This window comes from Geotrypetes seraphini, chromosome 1, assembly GCF_902459505.1.
Source record: "Geotrypetes seraphini chromosome 1, aGeoSer1.1, whole genome shotgun sequence".
Taxonomy (NCBI): domain Eukaryota; kingdom Metazoa; phylum Chordata; class Amphibia; order Gymnophiona; family Dermophiidae; genus Geotrypetes; species Geotrypetes seraphini.
The window spans coordinates 262,699,480-262,723,937 of NC_047084.1; the positions used below are offsets into that span (position 1 = coordinate 262,699,480).

A 24,458-nucleotide genomic window follows, 5' to 3' on the forward strand; every position below is an offset into this window, starting at 1 on the left:
TGACACAACCCTTAAGCATCAGCCCAGCCCAAGCATATGCAAAGGAGATAAAGTCCACCAGCAGTGTGGAGATGGGTCACAAGAGGTCCAAGTCTGGTAGGATCGAACAACAAAAAGAGTGGTAGTTCTGTGAGACTTGGTTTGATCCAAGTAGTAAGCCAGTGCACATTTACAGTCCAATGTGTGTAGAGTCACCTCATCAGGGTGAGAATGTGATCTCGGGAAGAAGACAGAACTATGGACTGGTTTAGATGAAATGCAGAGACACCCTTTGGGAGGAACTTTGGATGTATGTGGAGAACCACCCTGTCATGATAGAACGTTGTATAGGGTGAATCCGATACTAGCACCTAAATTTCATTGGCCCAGCATGCAGACGTGAGGGCTACGAGGACGACCACTTTCCAAATCAGATGTTTGTGGGAAGAAGTCACAAGAGGTTCAAAGGAAGACTTCATCAGAGTGGACAGCATAACACTGAGGTACCAGGCAATGGCTGGAGACTTGAAAGAAGGCTAGGTATGGTAGAGGCCTTTCATGAATCTGGAAACTAAGGAATGTACAGATAGTGGTTTCTTGTGTAATAGTGAATGAAAGGCACTAATAGCACGGAGATGTGTGTCCTGGGGAAGAAATACATTCTAAACCATTGGTTACAGGACTCCCCACTCACCATTTGGTACTGGAGGAATAAATTTAATTTCTTAATAGTTTGGGAATCTCTGTCAGCTCATTTTTCTAGAAGGCAGAGTAAGACCTTTTTGTCTGTTTGATCCTCTTATCTGGATGCCCTTCCCCCACGGTAAAGAGTCAAATTGTAAATAAACTACAGAAATCAACGGTTCCTTTGTTGCCTTCTACTAATTGTTAGGAGGGTAGGTTAGGGGAGTGGGGGGGATGAGGGGTAGACTGTGGGGTAATTTGTACGTTGAGTCTAGGTTATAACAACCAACATCTGGACTCCTACTGTTTTGCATGTATTGTCTCCTTTGGGATTTTGTTAACTGTTAATGTAAAAATCTGGCATCATTGTATATGTACTTGACTTGTTCATATGAATAAATCATTTTAACAAAAAATAAATTAGCACGGAGACGAACTCATACTGAAGTAGTCTTGAGACTAGAATTGGAAAGACAAAGAAGATAATCCAAAATTGATCATAGGGGACAAGTGATCGGATCTAGCAATTAGAGATTATACCAGATAGTGAAGTGAGTCCATTTGAAGTGATATCATTGATGTACAGGTTTTCTGGAAGCTTCTATAATGGCCAACAGTGGTGTATATTGTGTGAATGCATCTATTCTTTTAGAGAGAGATACCATGAGTGTAGATTGAGATGGAGGAGAAAGTCTTCATTCTATATCAGCATTGTTGGAAACAGTTGAAGCATGATGGGTTCTCATACACTGAGCTGCAGGAGAGGAAATCATGGTTGATATGGCCACTGAGGTGCTATGAGAATTATGGCGGCTTGCTCCAGACAAAGTTTGAATTACGTTATGCATATAGAAAGCTGCTCTGCAAAAAGGCGTCCTCCAGATGATTGGGAGTATAGAGTCTGGAACACCAGTGGAACTTTGTGGTTGTGGGGGGAAGCAAAGAAGTGTATTTGAGGGAGTCCCCCAATCCTAGAAGATCTGTTGCATGAGGTTGAAGAATTCTGCTAAGACATTTTGTTTCCCTGCGAATTAAACTGCTTTGAGGAATATGTTGTGAGCAATCGCCTAAGACTAAATATGTATTGCTTCTTGGCAGAATGGTCAAGGCCATGTGCCTTCTTGTTTGTTCAAGTAGAACATGGTATCTTGATTGTCTGTGCAAATGAGGACTACTTGATTCTGGAGGTGATCCTGGATGGTGCAAAGGAATTTTCAAATTGCTCTAAGCTCTAGCAGATTGATGTGGAGAGTTGCCTTGGGAGGTGGGCACCCTAGCTGAGCATTGAAGCATCCATAGTAAGTAGCTTCTGGTACAGTGGGGACTGGAAGAGAAAGCCCCTGGTAAGACTGGCTGGAAGAATCCACCACTGAAGGGACTGACGAAGCTCTGAGGTCACTCTTATTGGTTGAGAAACAGCCCTGGTGGCTTACATCCACTGGGTGGAAAGGGTCCATTGAAATGTAGATGTGGAAATGCAGTGATGTGGTCTGCAGATGCCATATGACCCAGGAGACATAAAATTTGTCATGCAATAATGTGTGGTAGGGAGGAGACTTTTCTGACACAGGTGGATAAGATTGTCCAATCTCTGTTCAGGCAGAAAAGCTCGAGCCTGTGTTAAGTGGAATGTTCCGTCTGCGGAATCGGAAAGAAGTAGGGAGATTGTGGATGCCTTTCAAGAGGCTCTGCTCAGACAAATGGTGGCGGAACCAACAAGGGAAAAAGCGATATTGGATCTGGTCTTCACAAATGGAAAGAGTATCTCTAATGTTCGAGTGGGTGCTCACTTGGGAAGTAGCGATCATCAAACGGTTTGGTTTGACATAACGGATAAAGTGGAGAGAGGCCGCACGATACTTAAAGTCCTAGATTTCAAACGTATGGACTTTAATGCAATGGGAGAGTACCTGAAGTACCTGAAGAAACAGCTGTTAGGACATAAGAGAAGTGATCTAAGCTGAAAGGAGCGATAAAAATGGCTACGGACCTTTATGTGAAGAAAATCAATAAAAACAAGAGAAAAAGGAAGCCGATATGGTTCTCCAAACTAGTGGCGGAGAAAATAAAGGCAAAAGAGTTGGCGTTCATGAAATATAAAAAAAACCAAGAAGAGGAATGCAGAAAGGACTACAGGGTGAAAATGAAAGAAGCCAAGAGAGAGATATATCTGACGAAAGCACAGGCGGTAGAACAAATGGCTAAAAATGTAAAAAAGGAAGACAAAAATGTTTTTAGATATATTAGTGAAAGGAGGAAGATGAAAAATGGAATTGCTAAACTAAAAGATGCTGGGAACCAATATGTGGAGAGTGATGAGGAAAAAGCAAATATGCTAAACAAATACTTCTGTTCTGTGTTGACTGAAGAAAATCCTAGAGAAGGACCAAGATTGTCTGGCAAAGTTACATGAGAAAATGGAGTAGATTCTGCGCCGTTCACAGAGGAAAGTGTTTATGAGCAACTTGAAAAACTGAAGGTGGACAAAGCGATGGGACCAGATGAGATCCATCCCAGGATACTAAGGGAGCTCAGAGAGGTTCTGGCGAGTACTATTAAAGACTTGTTCAACAAATCTCTGGAGACGGGAGTGATTCCTGGGGATTGGAGGAGAGCGGATGTGGTCCCTATTCATAAAAGTGGTCACAGGGATGAAGCAGGAAACTACACTTCAGTTGTTGGAAAAATAATGGAAGTGTTGCTGAAAGAAAGGATAGTGTACTTCCTTGAATCTAATGGGTTACAGGATCCGAGGCAACATGGCTTTACAAAAGGTAAATCGTGCCAAACGAACCTGATTGAATTTTTTGATTGGGTGTCGAGAGAGCTGGATCGAGGACATATGCTAGATGTAATTTACTTAGATTTCAGCAAAGCCATTGATACAATTCCTCGTAGGAGGCTGTTGAACAAACTTAAAGGGCTGAAGTTAGGACCCAAAGTGGTGAACTGGGTTAGAAACTGGCTGTCGGACAGACGCCAGAGGGTGGTGGTTAATGGAAGTCGCTCGGAGGAAGGAAAGGTGAGTAGTGGAGTCCCTCAGAGTTCGGTGCTGGGGCCAATCCTGTTCAACATGTTTGTGAGTGACATTGCTGAAGGGTTAGAAGGAAAAGTGTGTCTTTTTGCAGTTGATACCAAGATTTGTAACAGAGTAGACACCGAAGAGGGAGTGGAAAATATGAAAAAGGATCTGCAAAAGTTAGAGGAATGGTCTAATGCCTGGCAACTAAAATTCAATGCGAAGAAATGCAGAGTAATGCATTTGGGGATTAATAATCGGAAAGAACCGTATATGCTGGGAGGAGAGAAGCTGATATGCACGGACGGGGAGAGGGACCTTGGGGTGATAGTGTCCGAAGATCTAAAGGCAAAAAAACAGTGCGACAAGGCAGTGGATGCTGCCAGAAGGATGCTGGGCTGTAAAGAGAGGCGTAGCCAGTAGAAGGAAGAAGGTGTTGATGCCCCTGTACAGGTCATTGGTAAGGCCCCACTTGGAGTATTGTGTTTAATTTTGGAGACCGTATCTGACAAAGGACGTAAGAAGACTTGAGGCGGTCCTGAGGAGGGCGACGAAAATGATAGGAGGCTTGCGCCAGAAGACATATGAGGAGAGACTGGAAGTCCTGAATATGTATACCCTAGAGGAAAGGAGAGACAGGGGAGATATGATTCAGACGTTCAAATACTTGAAGGGTATTAACGTAGAACAAAATATTTTCCAGAGAAAGGAAAATGGTAAAACCAGAGGACATAATTTGAGGTTGAGGGGTGGTAGTTTCAAAGGCAATGTTAGGAAATTCTACTTTATGGAGAGGGTGGTGGATGCCTGGAATGCGCTCCCGAGAGAGGTGGTGGAGAGTAAAGCTGTGTCTAAGTTCAAAGAAACGTGGGAAGAAAACAGAGGATCTAGAATCAGAAAATAATATTAAATACTGAACTAAGGCCAGTACTGGGCAGACTTGCACAGTCTGTGTCTGTATATGGCTGTTTGGTGGAGGATGGGCTGGGGAGGGCTTCAATGGCTGGGAGGGTGTAGATGGGCTGGAGTAGGTTTTAACGGAGATTTTGGCAGTTGGAACCCAAGCACAGTACCGGGTAAAGCTTTGGATTCTTGCCCAGAAATAGCTAAGAAGAAAAAATTAAAAAATGTAAATTGAATCAGGTTGGGCAGACTGGATGGACCATTTGGTCTCTATCTGCCGTCATCTACTATGTTACTATGTCAAGGAGAGCGCCTTGTCTGAGTTGGTTGACGATATGAATTTTGACTGCAAACTCTAGAAGGTCCAATAGATGAACTGTGTAAATGATAGCATGTTAAGCTTGTTGCAATGATGAACATAAGAACATAAGAAGTTGCCTCCGCTGAGGCAGACTATAGGTCCATCCTGCCCAGCGGTCCGCTCCCGCGGCGGCCCATCAGGCCCATTGCCTGAGCAATGGTCTATACTTATCTATACCCCTCAATCCCTTTTTCTTCTAGGAATCTATCCAAACCTTCTTTGAAACCATTTAATGTTTTCTTGTCTACAACAGCCTCTGGAAGCGCGTTCCATGTATCCACCACCCTCTGAGTGAAAAAGAACTTCCTAGCGTTTGTTCTAAACCTGTCCCCTTTCAATTTCTCTGAGTGCCCCCTTGTACTTGTGGTGCCCCTTAATTTGAAAAATCTGTCCCTGTCTACTTTTTCTATGCCCTTCAGGATCTTGAAGGTTTCTATCATGTCTCCTCTAAGTCTTCGCTTCTCCAGGGAGAAAAGTCCCAACTGCTTCAATCTGTCGGTATATGGGAGATTAGCCAGTCATCTAGATAAAGAAATATATAAACCCCCTAAGCAGAGGACTGCAGCCACTATAACCAAGCATTTCATGAACACTATTGGAATATTGAAATACAAGTGTACGCTTCTTTGGGATCTAGAGAACAGAGCCAGTTATTCATCTCCAATAATGGTAAGCCAATTCCCAAAGAAACTATACACTTATTTTTCCTTTACTAAGTATTTGTTGAGTGCACAGAGGGGTAGAATTGGATGGAGACCCCCATTTTCTTTGGTATCAGTAAATATTTGGAGTAGAACCCTAGACACTTCTTCTGCAGAGGAATTTGTTCTATTGCATTGAGCTGGAGAAGGGCTGAGAGCTCCTGGTGAAGAAGGATCTTCTGGAGGGAGTTGAAAAGAGACTCTCTTGGTGGATGATTCAGAAGATTTCATAGGCCATAGGCCATAACCCTGACCCACTACTTGGAGAACTCATTGGTCCAATATTATGAGAGTCCAATGATAGTAAAAATGGTGGCATCTGCCTCCTATTGAAAAATCCAGAATGAAAAAGAGAAATGCTGGCAATACTCTCTAGAAGGAAGTCAAAAGGACTGCTGGTGCTTGGACTGTGGTCGAGACTGAGTCTTTTGCTGACTCTGACGTCTCAGAGTTGTTGGTCGAGATGATGTAGATGGTTGATTATACCAATGCTTGGAATAGAAAGAAGAGTGTTTGGAGGTATTGGAGTATTTTCAGGATGATTATTGTTGAGATGAGTTCGTGCTTGACAGATCATCTCCTAAGCATGGAATGTTGGAGAGGCAATCTTGGATAGTGGAATCCAAATCTGAAATGCGTAGCCAATCCTGTCTGTGCATTGCAATGGAGATGGCTGAAGTGCGGGAGCTGATGGCAAAGGCATCTGACTATATATTTTCTGGTTTCTAATAAATCATTGGTCAAATGTTGAAACTACTTGAGCTGGTCTGATGAAAGGAACTGCACATATGTCAGTAGCTGTTTAATTAGAGACTTCAAATTGTAGACTTCAAATTAGAGACGTAAAAATTGTAGTTGAGTATTCTATTAGTGAGAATTATTGTTTGGAATACTCTTCTGCCAAATTTGTACAAGGTTATGCCCTCTTTGCATGGTGGAGAACTGGCATAGGTATGAGAACTATTTGCTTGCTTTAGTGCTGACTCAACTACCAGAGATTGGTATTGTAGTTGTGGCTTGTTAAATCCTGTACAAGCCTGGATTCTGTACATAGTACAGTATATAATTTATATGGTGCCACTGACACAGATAAGATAATAGTGTTTCCCAATTTTTAAAGAGGGCCTCCTTCATAAACTTATGCAGAGCACTTTGATGCAATCTTTAGGCCACTGCTTGTAGTCTAAAACCTCCATGAGCTCTGCCTTTGGATCCTCCTCCAACTCCATGTTAATAGGAAGTGCTTGGCCCATTTGTCTGATAAAGTTGGTAAAGGACAGACTTTCAGGTGGGGACCTGCGTCAAGGAGGTAGTGGTGAAGAATCTGACAATATCCCATAGGACTCATCAGCAGAGAAGTTTGGGTAGTCATCGGAAGAGTATGGTGACAAATCATTATCAGAGTCCTCAATGCCAGCTCTTCTAGTAGTAGAACTTCGAAGAGAGCTTAGATGGAAGCATTGAAAGGAGTGCCAAGAATGGGATGATGAATGCCGGTGATAAGTCAATGTGCTCTGCTCCCTAGAAAGGATGGATCCTGTGTCCCTTCAATGTAGCAGCTCGACAATGAGAGGTCTGAGATTGGTGCCTTGATGGACTGCATGATCGATGCTTGTACTGGGTTGAAGCTGAGAAAGATGATGCTGGAATCTGCACTGCGTGTGAATGCAATAGCCCAAATAATTCCTGGTATAACAGTTAAAGCTGTTCCTGCAGCGATGGCACTAGTACCAATTTTAGCAAGGGTACATTAAGCACTGGTTGGGTTTCGAGACATCGGGGACCTTGATGTCAAGGCATGCATCGGAGGAGACACCAATTGTAGAGATGGTTTTCAGGCACCAGAGCATCAATGCTTAGAGCACATCGATGGAAAAGATCCTTGAGATGATGCAGATGTACGCTTCGAGAGGGAGACATGTTTATGCAACTTAGCTCGCTTACGAGGCTCCCCCAGTGTCAGTGGCACCGAAGACAAAGATGTGAAACACATCATAAATGCAGTCAGTGCCAGTGTTGATGCTGTAGTGCAGCTGTGTGTCAGGGTCAGAGTCTCCAGCCATACTCGATGTCCTTGAAGTTGTACTCGAATTACAGCTTTCTGGCTTAAACAATCTCTTCTGCATATGACAGCAGTGTATGCATGAAATGTCTCAATGATCAGGACCCAGACACTAAACACACAAGTTAAGTGGGTCTGTACTTGCATGCACCAATTGAAGCCGCTAGGAGCCTCTGACATCGATGGAAAAACTGCCAACGCAAAATCAAAGGGCTCAATGGCTCAGGGAAGTTGAGTAGATGTGAAACTGAAAAAGAGTTTACACTCCCAGCATGGAGATGGGCTGAAGAGACCGAAGTCCTGAAAAACCTGAAGTGGGAAAAAAATAACATCTTTTTGAAAGAAATGAAAGAAAACAAAATATGACAAAATCTGAAGAAAAAATAAAGGGAAAGGCACATAAAAGACCAATGTTTGACATACTTAGAGAGAACTCTAAAACACAGCTTCTCAGCTCTGCAGAAAACTAAGAACTACAGGTCCTGGCAAGCCGATGGTAGGCAGGAAGGTACCAGCACACACGTAATATGGGTGGTCCTAGAGTTTTAAAGTGACAGTACACTTTATGACTGTCTGTGCCAGGTTCCGTGGATGATGTCACCCAGATGTGAAAATATGATGTTTGTCCTCGGAGAAAACTGTTTTCTGTTCAATTTAAATTAATATACGGAAGAAAAAAATAAACTGAGTAGTGATTTTGATGACTATATATGTACAATACACTATATAAAGCAAAGTACCTTAATTGCAGGACCAGGAGCTACATCATCAATCACATGAGCACAGATATTGATGACCTTCAGTAAATGAGAAAAAAGTTGCTCTACCATGGTAACAAGAATCCTGTCACCCAGTGCTGGCCATGGTTCTTCCTGTTTATTAACTCCTTGACTTATATCTTCTTCAGCCATAAAAGGGTTTTTAAGAGACTTTGGAGCAGTAGCTGAAAAGCATAAAGTTTTGATTTATCATTCAAGCTGGATTCATCTACTGTGCATTATTATTTTCCAACTTCAAAATAAATATGTATAACACACAAGCAAAACAGAAATAGACCAAAACTTAAAAAGCCTCCACTAATTATAAAACAAGATTAAGAAACTAACCCCCTCTTTTGCTGAGCTGCGCTAGCATTTTTAGTGCACGCTGCCCCCGCGCCAAGAACATACATCAGCTCAATAGTGGCGTTAGCGTCTAGCGCGCGCTAAAACCGCTAGCACAGCTTAGTAAAAGGAGCCCTAAATGATGCAACACCAGAAATAAAATTAGAACACCAACAGCTACCTACACAGAAATTCTAGTTTTCTGTTATGAAAAATATATAAAAAGTATTTTATTTTAATAATGAGTTTCTCATATTAATCACCTTATGAAGGCATAGCTTGAACAGTTTGCACTGCATTAACAGCATAAGAACTGTAAAATTATCAAATTTACTCCCCCCTTTTACAAAACCGTAGCGTGGTTTATAGAAGCGGCTGTGGCGGTAACAGCTCCGATGCTCATACAATTCTTATGAGCGTCGGAGCTGTTACCGCCGCAGTCGCTATGGTTTTGTAAAAGGGGGGTAGGTTAAGTCTTTAATTCGTAAATATTTAATTTTATACTCATAAAAATTAATGGTTATACCTAACGTGACCATTTATTTTTTTCATCAAAAGGGGACATCTATTAATTGTCAGTCCCACCCCCAATCCCGCCCTAGTACCGCCCCAATCCCACCCTAGCCCCGCCTCAACCCTGCCCTAGCACCGCCCCCCCAATCCCGCCCCAAATTTCTTCCATTCATTTTTCATGTACACATAATATCTTCATATTAATTCATAATGGTAACCTTAAAATTAAAAAAAACTACAAAGCACACTATTCGCAGAGAAAATGTTAATTATCATTTGTTAATTATCATTTGGGGTTTTCAAAGATGTCAAGGCAAATGACTTTAAAATATGCAATGTCACCTCAGTAACTATAGAAAAATAGACAAATATAGTGCAAAATATAGACAGCAGATATAAATTCTCAAAACTGACAGGTTTTGATCACTAAATTGAAAATAAAATCATTTTTCCTACCTTTGCTGTCTGGTGATTTCATGAGTCTCTGGTTGTGTTTCCTTCTTACTGTGTATCCTTTCTTTCATTTCTTTCTTTCTGCACTCAGGCCCAACAATTGTCCCTTTCTATTCCCTCCCTCCTTCCTTCCTATGTCCTTAGTGCCCCAGTGCCTCCTTCCCATGTCCATAGTGCCCCCAATGCCTCCTTCCATAGAAACAGACGGCAGATAAGGGCCACGGCCCATCAAGTCTGCCCATCCCAATAACCCTCCCCTACCTTTCTCTGTGAAGAGATCCCACGTGATGATCCCATTTTGTCTTAAAATCAGGCACGCTGCTGGCCTCAATTACTTGTAGTGGAAGACTATTCCAGCGATCAACCACCCTTTTGGTGAAGAAGTATTTCCTGGTGTCACCGTGCAGTTTCTCGCCCCTGATTTTCCACGGATGCCCTCTTGTTGCCGCAGGGCCTTTGAAAAAGAAGATATCCTCTTCCACCTCGATACGGCCCGTGAGATATTTGAACGTCTTGATCATGTCTCCCCTCTCTCTGCGTTCCTCGAGTGAGTATAGCTGCAATTTTTTCAGCCATTCCTCATACGGGAGATCCTTGAGTCCCGAGACCATCCGGGTGGCCATTTGCTGGACTGACTCAAGTCTCAGCACATCTTTGCGGTAATGCAGCCTCCAGAATTGTACACAGTATTCCAGTTGGGGGTCTCACCATGGATCGTTACAATGGCATAATGACTTCGGGCTTACGGCTGACGAAACTCCTACGTATACAACCTATAATTTTTCTAGCCTTAGATGAAGCTTTCTCCACTTGCTTGGCAGTCTTTATGTCCTCATTGATGATCACCCCTAAGTCACGTTCTGCTACAGTCTTCGCTAGGATCTCACTATTAAGGGTGTAAGTCTTGTATGTATTTTGGCTGCCAAGGTGCATGACTTTACATTTTTCGGTATTGAAACTTAGTTGCCAGGACCTGGACCAACGCTCCAGTAGGAGTAGGTCGTGCACCATACTGACGGGCCTTGAGTTTCCGCCAGGCACTGTGCTTTTGTCTGTTGTGTTCTTGCCTACTACATTGCATAGTTTGGTGTCATCGGTGAATAGCGTTATTTTACCTCGAAGCCTCTCAGCCAAGTCCCTTATGAAGATGTTGAATAGGATCGGGCCCAAGACCAAGCCCTGCAGTACTCCACTGATCACCGCTGTCGTTTCGGAGGGGGTGTCATTCACCACCACCCTCTGAAGCCTACCTCCAAGCCAGTCCCCAACCCATGCTGTCAATGTGTCTCCCAATCCTATAGAACTCATCTTGCTCAACAACCTGCGGTGTGGTACGCTATCGAATGCTTTGCTGAAGTCCAAGTATACGATGTCCAGGGACTCCCCAACATCCAGATTCCCCGTCACCCAGTCAAAGAAGCTGATTAGGTTGGATTGGCAGGACCTCCCCTTGGTAAATCCATGTTGATGGGTATCTCGTAGATTCTCCTCATTCAGGATTGTATCCAAATGGCGTTTGATTAGAGTTTCCATTAGCTTGCTCACTATTGATGTGAGACTCACCGGTCTGTAGTTCGCAGCCTCCGTCCTGCATCCTTTTTTGTGGAGTGGAATGACGTTAGTAATTTTCCAGTCCAACGGAACTCTACCTGTACTAAGGGAGAGATTGAAGAGCGCGGATAGCGGTTCCGCCAAGACGTCACTTAACTCCCTGAATACTCTGGGGTGTAGGTTGTCTGGCCCTATCGCTTTGTTAACCTTGAGTTTAGACAGCTCACAGTGGACAGTGCTGGGCGTAAACACAAAATTTCAAAACGGATCTACCGAGCTATCCCTTGTCTGCAGCTTAGGGCCGGATCCCGGCGCCTCTTGGGTGAAGACTGAACAGAAGTATTCATTTAAAAGTTTAGCTTTTTCAAAGTCCGATTCTACATAGTTCCCGTCTGGTTTCCTAAGGCGTACTATCCTGCCTGTGTTTTCTGTTTCTTGATGTTCTTCACTAGATTCTCCTCCATTCGGAATTTGGCCTCTCTGACCGCTGTTTTGACGGCTCTTGACTTGGCCAGATAGTCTTCTCTAGAGTCCTGCTTCCCTGATTGTTTGTAAGAGATGAACGCTCTCTTCTTTTCTTTTATGAGGTCTGAGATCTCTGCAGAGAACCACTGTGGTGGCTTATTGTTTCTTCGCCATTTACTTACCGATTGTATATAGCGGTTGGTTGCTTCTTGTATGTTAGCTTTCAGAGTTGACCACATTACTAATAAATTATCTGTTTCTGCTCGGTTTAGCAGAGCCTGATGGATGAAATCCCTCATGCCCTCGAAGTTGATGTCCTTGAAGCTGAGGACCTTGGTTAATGTGTTAGATTTGGCAAAACCTTTCCTGAGATTGAACCATACCATGTTGTGGTCACTGGAGGCCAACGTGTCGCTCACTGAGACCTCTGTGACACTTTCTCCATTGGTAAGTATCAGGTCCAGTATTGCCCGATCCCTTGTTGGCTCCAATAGCAGTTGCCTGAGTCTTGCTCCCTGAATAGAGTTTAATATCCTCCTGCTGCTGCTGGTCGCAGAGGAAAGTGTGGTCCAGTCCACATAAGGCATATTGAAGTCACCTAGCAATACTGTGTCCCCACGCAATGTGATATTCTCTATATCTCCGATTAATTCCATATCCAGTTCATCCATTTGTCTTGGGGGTCTGTATACTACACCAAGATACAGGCATTTGTCCTTCCCCCTGGCCAAATTCACCCAAAGGGATTCCCCTGTGTACCTGACATCTGCGATTCTGGTGACTTTAATGTCATCTTTGGTATATAGTGCTACCCCTCCTCCCATTTTGTCCTCCCTGTCTCGGCGAAGCAAGTTGTAACCCGGTATGACCATGTCCCACCCGTGGGAGTCCGTGAGCCAGGTCTCGGATATACCCACCACATCCAGGTCGGCGTTCCTCATTTCCGTCTCTAATTCCAGGATCTTGTTTCCCAAACTGTGAGCATTGACGTACATAGCCCTCCATGTTATATGTTTGCTGTGTCTCTGTCGGGATATTCCCACTTTGACTCCTTTAGTGCAGTTTGCAATGTGGGTACTCCTCCTAGACACAGAATTAAAGCGTGAACTTGCCCCAGACTCGGAAATGTGTACACTCTCCCTCGACCCAGAATTACAATGTGAACCTACCCCAGATTCGGAAATGTGTGTATCCACTCCAGACCCAAACCCAGAAATGCAATGTTTACTTACCTCAGTCTCAACAAAGTATTGGCAGCTTGGCTCGCCAGGTAGGTTAATTGTGCCTGTACCCTCCCCCAACATACCTAGTTTAAAGCCCTGTGAAGGCAGGCTAGTGCTCTCAGTGCCTGTCCTGTGTCTTTAGTGCCCCCAGTGCCTCCTTCCCATGTCCATAGTGCCCCCAATGCCTCCTTCCCATGTCCATAGTGCTCCCAGTGCCTCTCCTGTGTCCTTAGTGCCCCCAGTGCCTCCTTCCAATGTCCATAATGCCCCCAATGCTTCCTTCCCATGTCCATAGTGCCCCCAGTGCCTGTCCTGTGTCTCTAGTGCCCCCAGTGCCTCCTTCCCATGTCCAGAGTGCCCCCAATGCCTCCTTCCCATGTCCAGAGTGCCCCCAATGCTTGTCCTGTGTCCCTAGTGCCCCCAGTGCCTCCTTCCTATGTCTTCTCTTGCCTTTGTCCCTCCCCCGAAGCCAGCCTGCCTGCCTACTTCCTTCCCTCTCTCCAGTGCCTGATTCAACCCCCCCCCACCGCGGATTCAACACCCCCCCACCCGCAGATTCAACCCCACCGCGGATTCAAACCCTCTGCCCGCCCGTCCGCCCGTGTACCGTCACTGCCTGCCTGTCTGCCTCCCTGCCACGCCAATTGAAACGCTGGGCCACCGCCGCTGCTTCTTGGCTTCTTCCCGACGTCAATTTTGACGTCAGAGAGGAAGTTTGGGCCAGTCAGGCAGCGATTGGCTGGCCCCGAACTTCCTTTCCGATGTCAAAATTGACGTCGGGATGAAGCCAAGAAGCAGCAGCGGCGGCCCAGCATTTCATTCGGCGCAGCAGGGAGGGAAAGTGATTGGCCGTCCTGGTGTCCCCGCGCACAGCTTCGGGACGCTGTCCCTGAAAATGGGACAATTTGGTGTCCCGAAGCGGTGGGTCAGGACAACGGGACGGTCAGCCCGAAAACGGGACTGTCCCGTTGAAAACAGGACGTATGGTCACCTTAGTTATACCTAATTAAAAACAAGGAAAGGAAGGAGCACTGTAATTAAACAAAGTCAATAAACAATAAATAAAATATTAAATTTAAAAATGTAAAGAGATCAGCATCATAGGAAAGCATACTTGCTCTGTTTAAAAAGTAATTTATAATCATAAAGCTATGAACAATTGAAGCTATAGAAACTCTTATGTGGTTTATTAAATTATCAGTTTTTCAATATAATCTGCTTTCGTGATTGTTATTTCTTTGAAAGAAAGACAGACAGAAGACAGATTCAGGGTCTCAGGCCCCTCCCTGTGCATCGGGAAGGGGAAGGCCCACCATTTTTGAGTTGCGGGCTTGCAGGCAGGAGGGACTGGGCATCCTTCTTGCTATCATCTTCATTCAGAGGTACAGGGGTAGCTCGGGGGGTGTGAGAGGAGCTGAGGCAGGAGGAAATGGTCATCCCTCCTGCCAATTTTTTTCTAAGGACAGTGGGGAAGGAAAGGAGAAGGGAGGGACATGGCGGGGTCCGCAGATGGCAGAAGGGAATGGGCATCCCTCCTGCCACTTTTAATTTTTTTTCTCGGGGTCATTGCTGGGTGCATTCATGGGGGGGAGGGTTCAAATCACCTTTTTTTAATGGGTCAGATATTGTGCATAACATCTGTGCCATTTAAAAAAAAAAAGAAAAAAGCCTCGGAAAGCTGAGTGGCAGGAGGCTGGTTTGGGACATCCCCTGCCGCTCAGCTGTTCGGGCTTCCCTAAACCGACACTGCACATATGTGAAAACCAGTTTCTAAATGTGTGATCGGATGGGATTATGGCTTCCCTCCACTTGGGAAGCCATTTGAACACTGATCACAGTTTAGAAATCGGCCACACAAAAAAAACCCAAACTAAAAAACTGTTTTTAGTGCATCTAGCTGTCAATTTCTAAAGCAGGTGTGTCCAACCTGCGGCCCAGTGAAGTATTTTGTGCGGCCCCGGCAATTCAGTGTTTTCCTCTGCTGCCCCTGGGTGTTTATCGTCTTGCCGGCTCCCTCCTCTGTCTTGCTGCAGCGTTTGCATGTTTGTGCAGCCCCAGAAACATTTTTTTCGGCCAATGCGGCCCAGCGAAGCCAAAAGGTCGGCCACCCCTGTTCTAAAGCTTAACTGAAGGAATGCAGCAACAACCACATCCTCAAGAACAGTCTCTCTCAAACTTTTTTAGCTCCAGCACACTAAATGGAACAAATATTTTTTGCGGCACACTAAATGGAGCAAATGTTTTTCATGACACATTATAATTGAAATTATAAAGTTGCAAACCCAACAAAAAATTAAATTTGAGAGTTATTTATTTAAAGTTATTTAAGCTTTGCATGGGAAATTGTAAGAATGGTGAAACTAAGGTAGATAGAATAGAATTGCTAATCAATGTGATGGATGTGCTTGTTTTTGAGTGCAAATTAACTCAAAACGTGGCTCAATAATCAACAAACAAACACAACTTTCATCCACCATCTGAAGTCAATCTCTTTTATTCAACTTAATTTGTCAGAGCTGAAAATCAAAGTTTGCAAAGATAAGAAGATCCAAACAAAGCCTTTACTGCTTCGTTGCATAAAAAATAAAAATAACCTCCCCCCCCCCCCTTTTACAAAACAACGGAAGAGGGTTTTAGCGCAGGCCAGCGACCTAAATGCTCTGGCACTGCTCCTGACACTCATAGGAACTCTATGATTGTTGGGTGCAGAGCAGAGCATTCAGTGCATCAGCCTGCACTAAAAACCACTTTCGCGGTTTTGTAAAAGGGGGAGGGGGGAAATTACTTGCCGTTAGTTTTCAAGGACAGATCACGTCAAAGAATAATGTTTGTCTGGGCAGTTGAATCCTTACGCACACAGACGCTCATAACATTGACAGACTCTTGCATACATGACATACATGTCATCTGTATACTTATGAAAATAATTTTTAAAAATAAAGTAAAATTCTGGAATCTCTCATGGCACATCTGGACTCCCTTCAGGGCACACCGCTGTGCCGTGGCACACAGTTTGAGAAAGACTGCTATAGAGCCACTTCCTTAGCCACAACCCATTAAGTGGCTTACATCTTTGTGGAGTATGCCTGTAAGTGGAAGGTACCATTCTTCTGTTCAGCAGGTAAGCTACCTCAATAGCTTTCTTAACCTAGTGCAACAATGAAGCTTTAGAGGTTGCAGCCCCCTTGTGAAATATGTTCATCACCTTCAGATAGTAGAGTAAGACATAACAAATATCCAGAGAATACAGCACTTCCCAGCTTACCTGGTTCTTCCTAGAAAAGGCTAGGAGGGAAATCAACTATTTAACAAGATGACCTTTAGCAAGAAAGAAGGAACTGTTTGCAGTGACACTGCATCCTCAATGAATGCAAGATAGGGATCTCAGATGCATCTTGCTGAACAGATAGCTACCAAAAAGAACACTTTTAGGGAAACTTTTTTGAGCAGATATGTAGCTTCCAGGACCAAATGCAAATTCCATGCTTAACCATCTTCATAAACAATATAATGTCACCTTACCCTACTTGGGAAACAGGTTAGCACTGCCACCCTGGACCTTCACAGAGTTAAGCAATAGACCCCACTTAAGGCTTTCCTGCAAATAGGCAAAGATTGGTATAATATGCACCTACAGCACTAAAACTTCAGGACACATGCCAAACATGTGTTAGACTTGCACATATGTGAGACAAGTTGATGTCTTCCATGCTCTAAACAGCATATACTGTATATACCACTGCTGTGGAAACTAATGCATTAACTACCATCTTTCAAGAGATAAGCCAGAAGAGGTATGAGTTTTCCATAAGAACTGGCACCTGTAACAGGAGAACTAAGGCTCAAGGAAATCAGAGGATTTCTTTCCAACAAGCTCACCAGGTCGTGCACCATGGATGCTGAGGCCAGTCTAGAGTCACCAGATATACTCGGCCCAGGTGTCTAGCAATCCTTTGCAGAACCCACCTTATCAATGATCACAGAACAAACAAGCCCAAGAATTCATCCCACAGCTTTAGCTCTAACTGCCAACCTCTCTTCTGTGACTGAAGGGCTGCCTGCATTGGAGCTGCTGCTGAACACCATCAGTAATCCCCATCTGGAATGTGTGAGCCCTCAGATCCCACTCGCCTGAGTCCATGCCATTCCCAATGAAGAAATCCTCCTGAATACTGTTGATGCCTGCTATGTGAGCGTTGACTACGCTGCCACTTGGATCTCCGCCCACCTGTACTTCCGTTGCTGCTTAAGCACTTTGCTTCCTGTTGCTTTTTAAAATAAGCTATAGCCATAGCATTGTTTAACAATGTTCACTGGTATTCCCATAAACAGTGAAAAAAAACCTCTGCAAGGCTAAGTGTACCACTGTGTTCTACAATCAGTTGATTGACCGTGATACTTCTTGACATGACCACATCCCCTATGCAACCTTGCCTTGACACTGTGCCACACAATTGAACAGGCTGGTGGCCTTTGTTACTATGACCCAACTGGAAGTCTCCAAATTCATGCTCTTGTGGAGGTGAGGAGATACTTGCTACCATTTAAGCTCCTTCCTAATGCTTGCAGGAACAGATGAAAACCGTAATCTTGCAACCAGGCAAATCATCTCTAGATAGAAGCAACTTCGGTAGGGGCCTCATGTTCACTCTTACTATTGACCCAAGAAATGTTGCTGGCATTCAACATAGCAGGCAATAGCCCTATATAGGAATACATAAGGAGGGGTACAGAGAGATTCCCTAAAATATAGTACACTTGGTGAATACTCTGGGAGAGGATGCAAGGCCAAAAGACATTGTATTGATAATGATGCTGTGCCACCTGAAATCTGAGGACTTTCCTGGAGGTTAGAGTCACTGGAATGTGAGTATAAGCCTCTCTGAGATCTAGAGAGCATAGCCAGTCGTTACAATCTAAGAGGGGATAAAAATTACCAGAGACAACATTCGAAACTTTTCCTTCACTAGAAACCTATTGAGGCCCCTGAGGTCTAAGATTGGATGCAGACCTCCCGTCTTCTTTGGAATAAGAAAATACCGGGAATAAAACCCCTGGTTTCTCTGCACATGGTGATGTGGACCCATGCTGAGAAAAAGACAATCCCTCACCTGCTGTTTTTTAGAGTAAGTTTGAAGACTTCATTAGCCTCATTTGCCAGCTGAGGAATGGCCAGAGGTATCTCAATTACTATGGGCTCTTCAAACAGGCTGCCGCTTCTTGAAGCAGACTAATGCATAAGAAAGAGGAAGAGAAAAAGGAAGCAGCTAATCAGCCTATGAGTAAGGTTACCATATACAGTATCTGGGTTTCCCCAGACATGTCCTCTTTTTTGGAGGTCTATTGGACATCCGAGCGGCTTTTTCACAAGGTCCTTTTCGTTTGGCGTTTCGCCGGGAGGGTGGGGGGGGAGGGCAGCGGCATTCACAGAAGAGGTTCTCCGAGCCTGGCATCAAGAGCATTCCTTCCCCTTCATCAGAAGCAGTGGCAGCTGAAGTGTTTGAGTTCAGTTTAGGATGCAATGCTCTGCCAGCATCAGACTTCGTCTCTGCCACATCCTGCCTTTGCAGAAACAAGAAATAGGTGGGACCCAGCAGAGAGGAAGGCCTGATGCCGGTAAGAGCAGCCACTTCCAAATGCTGTGCTGCCAACATAGGGGTGCTGAGAAAAGGAAAGTGAGAGGGTGAGGGGAAAGGAAATAGGAGGAGTTCTGAAACCTCGGTGGGGGGACATGGATGGAGGGTGCCAATCTCTGGGGGGGGGGGGGGGAGAGAAGGAAAAAAAAAGGCCTTACTGCAGGGCAAGCAGGAAAGGAGATGGCCTAGAGAGAGATTAGATAAAGCAGTGGGGAGAGTGGGGAAGGCTGAAGTCACAAAGAGAGGAAGAGAGTGAGAGATATGTTGGGTCAGGGGAGGTGGAGGAGTAGAGGGAAGAGAGAGATGAGAAAAGCGGGAAAGATGCTAAATCTAGAAATGGAGAGAAAAAGAGATGCTTGTTCTAGGATGAGGGGTGTAAAGGGAGAAAGGGAATAGAGGGGAAAAGCTGGAAAGAAAGAGAGGTGGGGATACCATGGACAGGTACTGAACCTGGGGGGATTAGGGATACAAACACAGAAGGTAGATGCTAGACAGGACAGATAGGGACAAAGAGGGAATGATGGTGAACATGAAGGGAGAAGAAATATGTAAACTTAAACATTCTAAGAAATCATTATTATTTAGTTCAGTGTTCTTCAACCTTTTTACACCTATGGACCGTCGGGAAATAAAATAATTATTTTGTGGACCGGCGGTTGAAGAGCACTGGGCTAAGTCATGGGCCAAACCCTGTCCATCTCCGCCCCAGATCCCACCCCCATAATAGTACTAATTGTAACACTATTTTACCATTAATTTTTCATATACCGTATTTTTCGTGCCATAATATGCACTTTTTTCCACCCAAAAGTGGGTGGAAATGTCCGTGCGTCTTATGCAGCGAAGGTACTTTTTTTTTTAAAAAAAAAACACTCCACCCCCACCCCGACGTACCATTTTAAATGCCTGTGCCCCATACGGCTCTCCCTAGCATCGGTGAGCACCTGAAGCCTCCTCTCTCAACAGCGATGTCCAGATCCAGTGTCCCGGCCATCGCATCCAAGCTGCTTCCTAACCCAGCGAGATAAGTCGTCTTCTACGCTGTGACCACCGCTGATCTAATTACGGCAGCCTACACTGCGGTCCTGCCCCTGATGTCAGAGGAGGGGCGGAACCGCAGCAGAGGCAATGTGCTTCGGAGACCAATGGCAGCCTGCTAAGTTCGCTGTGTAGGTTGCCATAATTAGCTTAGCGGCGGTCACAGTGTGGCAAACGACTTCCAGTGTCCTATCACTTCTCCTCGGCCGCGTCCCGCCCCTTATGATGCCACTTCCTGTTTCCGACAGAGTAATTGCGGCCGAGGGGAAAGACATAGCATCGGAGGTGGTGGGACGCAGGAAAAGGGGAAAAGTACAGGCTCAATCATGGGCAACCTGAGAGATAGGTTTGAAGGTGGATTCCAAGGATGGCAGCAAACAATAAAGCAGAAAATACTGCTTCAAACTTACCAGAAAGTGGTGAAAAAACTGGCAGATCAGGTCATGCAAAATCCACAAGTCCTAGCAGCCTTCAAGAACGGCTTGAAAATGTCTCATGCACTCCTTCAAGTTACATAGAAACTTTACCAAAAGGTAAGGCCCCGCCCATTGCGAGGGCCCTGGCGGGACACTAGATCTAGACACGGGGGGGGGGGGGGGGGGGAGAGAGAGACAGAAAAGGACGTTGAGGAGGGGCGGGAAAACAGACTTGAAGACAGGGCAGTTGCTGGACTAGAGGGGGGAGATAGGGGAGAACTCAAAATGTTGGCAGATGGAAGATAGAGAGAGGGAGAAACCTGAAACAAAGAGGAGGCAGAAGAGAGGGGGGCAGATGTTGGGCTTGGGGGTGTATAGAGGGAAGAGAGAGAAAGAGACTTCAGAGAGGTGGAAAAATTCTGGACCAGGGAGGGAGGAAGGAAGGAGAGAGAGAGAGAGAGAGAGAGGCAGAGAAAGACCTGGAAGAAAAGAGAACAAATGCTGGACATGGGTGTGTGTATGTATAAGCAGAAGAAAGACAGAGAGAGAGAGAGAGAGAGGCCTGGACCAAAGGGGAAAGACAGGAGTCATATGCTGGACTATGGGAGGTACAGACAGAAGAGACAGAGGGGGAGAGACCCTGAGGAAGAACAGAGAAATGGAAGATCATAACAGAGGAGAGAGAGGGAGACCTGGAACAAAGGTGGTGGTAAGTTCAAAGGAGAAATGACACTGGATCTGGGGAGGGTATGCAGAGGGAAAAGAGATAGAGACCTGGACCCAAAGGGGCTGGGGCTGGATTGTGAAAGAAATGTTGGACGCACAGGCAGAAGGAAGTCCAACCAGAAACTAATTAAATCATCAGACAACAAAGGTAGGAAAAATGATTTTATTTTCAATTTAGTGATCTAAATGTGTCAGTTTTGAGAATTTATATCTGCTGTGTGTATATGAAAAATGAAAGGAAAAAATTGCATTAGAATACATGGTTCTTTTTGTTGCATAGAGCATTCTGGACCCCTACTAGATTACAAAAATTAGATTGCTCTAAGTCTAATAGATGCTGGCATTGTAAAATTGAAATTGGAACTTTAGACCATCTTTTATTTTATTGTCCATGTATTCAGGCATTTTGGATATCAATATGGGATCAAGTTAATATATTGATGGAAAATCATGTAGCATTATCCTACGACACAGTGATTTTTGGAATGTGTATGAGGGCCAAAAGTCAAATATCTGCAGCAAACAACAAATTATTGATGATTCTTACTGGAGTGGGAATTCAACAAATAACGACTAATTGGAAAGACTGTTCTAGATTGAATTGTGGTTTTTGGTGGAATTCAGTTTGTCATTTATATAAGATGGAAAGATTTCTTGCCGTACAGAGGGGATATTTTAAAAGGTTTAAGGAGGTGTGGAGGCCATTAATTGAATATTGTAATGATTAAGGGTTATTCTTTTTCCTTAGGGGATAATTTGTAAAAATGGGGGGGAGGGAGAGTCTAAATATGTATATGTTTGGATAAAATATTTTGTTGATAGGGGAGGGGATGGGAGGTGGGTGGAGGGAATTAAAACATGTGTAATAATATTGCTTAAGAATGTCAAGTGAGTGATGTGAATTACTTGTAATAATATTGTACACTTGTTGAAAGAAATAAAAAGGAATAAAGATGAAAAAAAAAAAAAAAGAATTAGTAGAGGAGGGGGGGACAGGGTGCAGAGCCTGGCAAGGAGTGTGGGGTTGGATGCAGAGCCTGGCAGGGAGTGAGGCGGCTGGGTGCAGAGCCTGGTATATGTTAGTACACAATTTGGTTCAGAATGGTTTTTTTTCTTGTTTTCCTACTCTAAATCTAGGTTGCGTCTTATGGAGCGAAAAATATGGTATACACACAATATAATCTTATTAACAACATATAAATTTGATAGTTCCAAGTCTAATAGATGCTGGCACTGTCATCTTGATGTAGGGACATTGGATCATTTACTGTACTATTATTGTCCCTTGATACATAAATTTTGGAGATCCATCTGGGATCAAGTGAATAAAATATTGGAAAATCCAGTGGCATTAACATACAATACAGTGCTATTTGGCACATTAATGAGAGCTAAAAGTTAAATGTCATCTCACAATAACAAACTTCTCTTTATAATGACAGGGGTGGCCATATAACTTATTTTAAAGAACTGGAAAAACTGGGATCAGTTAAATTACACCTTTTGGTAGGAATCTTTATGTCATATTTTTAAAATGGAACTCATGTTGGCTATACAGCAGGGACATTATACGAAATTTTTGAATGTTTGGGAGCCATTGATAAAATTCTGTAAGGAATGATAACTGTCCTGATCTCATTTTTGGCCCTTTCATCATACACATCCAGGGTGGGCCGGGGGGGGGGGGGGGGGATTTGCATTACTATTTTAAATTGGGTAAAATTATTAAAAGGTTCTATGTTTTTATTTTTTTTGATTATTAATTAGGTGGGTGGGAGGGTTAAAATGATTGTTTATGTATATTTATAAGTTCAATGTGCTTTTTCTTGTACTATATGTATGTGTATATATCTCGGCGAGAGGGAGAACTAGATGGCCTTGAGCATGTGTAGATGCATGCTCAAGGCCCAGCAAAGGCAAGAAGTTCTTCAAGCGGCACCGGGACGGGGGGGGTAAGTTTTAAGTTGTTCGGGCGGGGAGTGCCGGTTCGTGCAGATGGGGGGAGCAATGCCGGTTCTCAGGGGGGTGGAGCAGCGCCGCTGGCCTGGGGGAGGGTGGGAATGTATCAAGCTAGTTTCCCTTAGTTCCTATGGGGAAACTCGCTTTGATATACGAGTATGTTTCTGGAATGAATTATGCTCATAAACCAAGGTTCCACTGTATATATATATATATATATATATATATATATAATTGTTATGCATGATGGCTGTTTGAAAATTAATAAAGAATTTTAAAAAAACACATAATAGACAAAATAAACAAAATTAAACTACACAAAGCACAGTGTATGCTTCTCAACATTTATTCCTACCAGAACAGATTACCCCTATGCAACGGGACCACAAATTAAAATTACTAATATATTCAAACGAAACCCTAATATTCAAGACTCTGTATGCAGTACAACCCCAGAGAAAAAGAAACAATACATTTCTTCCTGAACAGTGCAAAATATAGACAGCAGATGAAAATTCTCAAAATTAACACAATTCAATCACTAAATTGAAAATAAAATCATTCCCCCTACTTTTGTTGTCTCCCTACCTCCATGTGCCATCCCTTCATCACGGCAGTTGGATGAGGCTGGGTATCCTGCCTTCTCTTGTTTACAAACAATGCCTTGAGAAAGCCAGCTGTCTCTCTTGTCTTCCTCCCCCTCTGCAAGAAACATACCAGAGCTCCAACCTGACCATTTTATGATGCCCGGAGCCGGCTCCCTCTTCTTCACTGCCTGCGGCTGACTCCCTCTTCCTCACTGCCGGTCCGCGACTGGAACGTGCCTCGGGCCTGAGGAGGTCATTGCACAAAGCCACTGGCAGCAGCAGCTCCTCGCGCATCATCCGGAAACTTTTCCTCTGACGTTGTGATGTCAGAGAGAAGGGAGCCGATTTAGGCGCAGGACGCGCGTAGGAGCCGCTGCCCGCAACTTTGTGCACTGATTTCCTCAGGCCCGAGGCACGTTCCAGCCACAGACCGGCAGGAAATTTCTGAAGACCAGCACCGGTCTGCAGACCGGCGGTTGAAGAACACTAATTTAGTCCACAAATTATATGATCCAAGAACAAAGAAATTTTAAAAAAAATTATACATATAGTCATGTAAAAAAATTAGGACACCCCATGAAATATTACGTTCTTTATTAAGAAATGTTCACATATCAATGTCAAATCTTTCTTTTTTTAATTTATCTCCTTCAAAATGCTGAGTAACAATGTTCTAATCATGTGCACCTGTGATAAAGCTGTATGTGATTTGAGTCACTTAAGTGGGAAGATATGAGGGGGTGTCCTAATTTATTCCTCAGTTAGAATACACATTTTTGTGGATATCTTTTGTTTCATAAGTAAATCAAGGAACATTTTTGTTGTTTCCCTGCAATTACATCACTTTCTTTTCCAGAGATAAATAAAAAAAAAAGATTTGACATCGATATGTGAACATTTCTTAAGAAACAACTGAATAATTTATGGGGTGTTCGATTTTTTTGTATGCCATTAGGACAGATTAGGAGAATAAACCCCTGGCAGCTGGTTTGTTAAACTGCGGGTGACACTACTGAACCAATAATTACCCCCCCCCCCTTCTTTAGCCACAATAAATTCCAACAATTGTTTCCATTTGA

General features: G+C 43.9%; 1 protein-coding gene across 6 annotated transcripts in view; it reads right to left on the bottom strand.

The window, feature by feature from the left end:
- The window catches only part of HTT (huntingtin), an 831,912-nt gene that overhangs the window by 420,872 nt on the left and 386,582 nt on the right, over positions 1-24,458 (bottom strand). For all 6 annotated transcript variants that reach the window (XM_033950363.1, XM_033950354.1, XM_033950401.1 and 3 more), the window contains one exon: positions 8,450-8,652. In XM_033950363.1, coding sequence (XP_033806254.1) covers positions 8,450-8,652 — 203 coding nt within the window. The remainder of the gene's footprint in view (positions 1-8,449; positions 8,653-24,458) is intronic.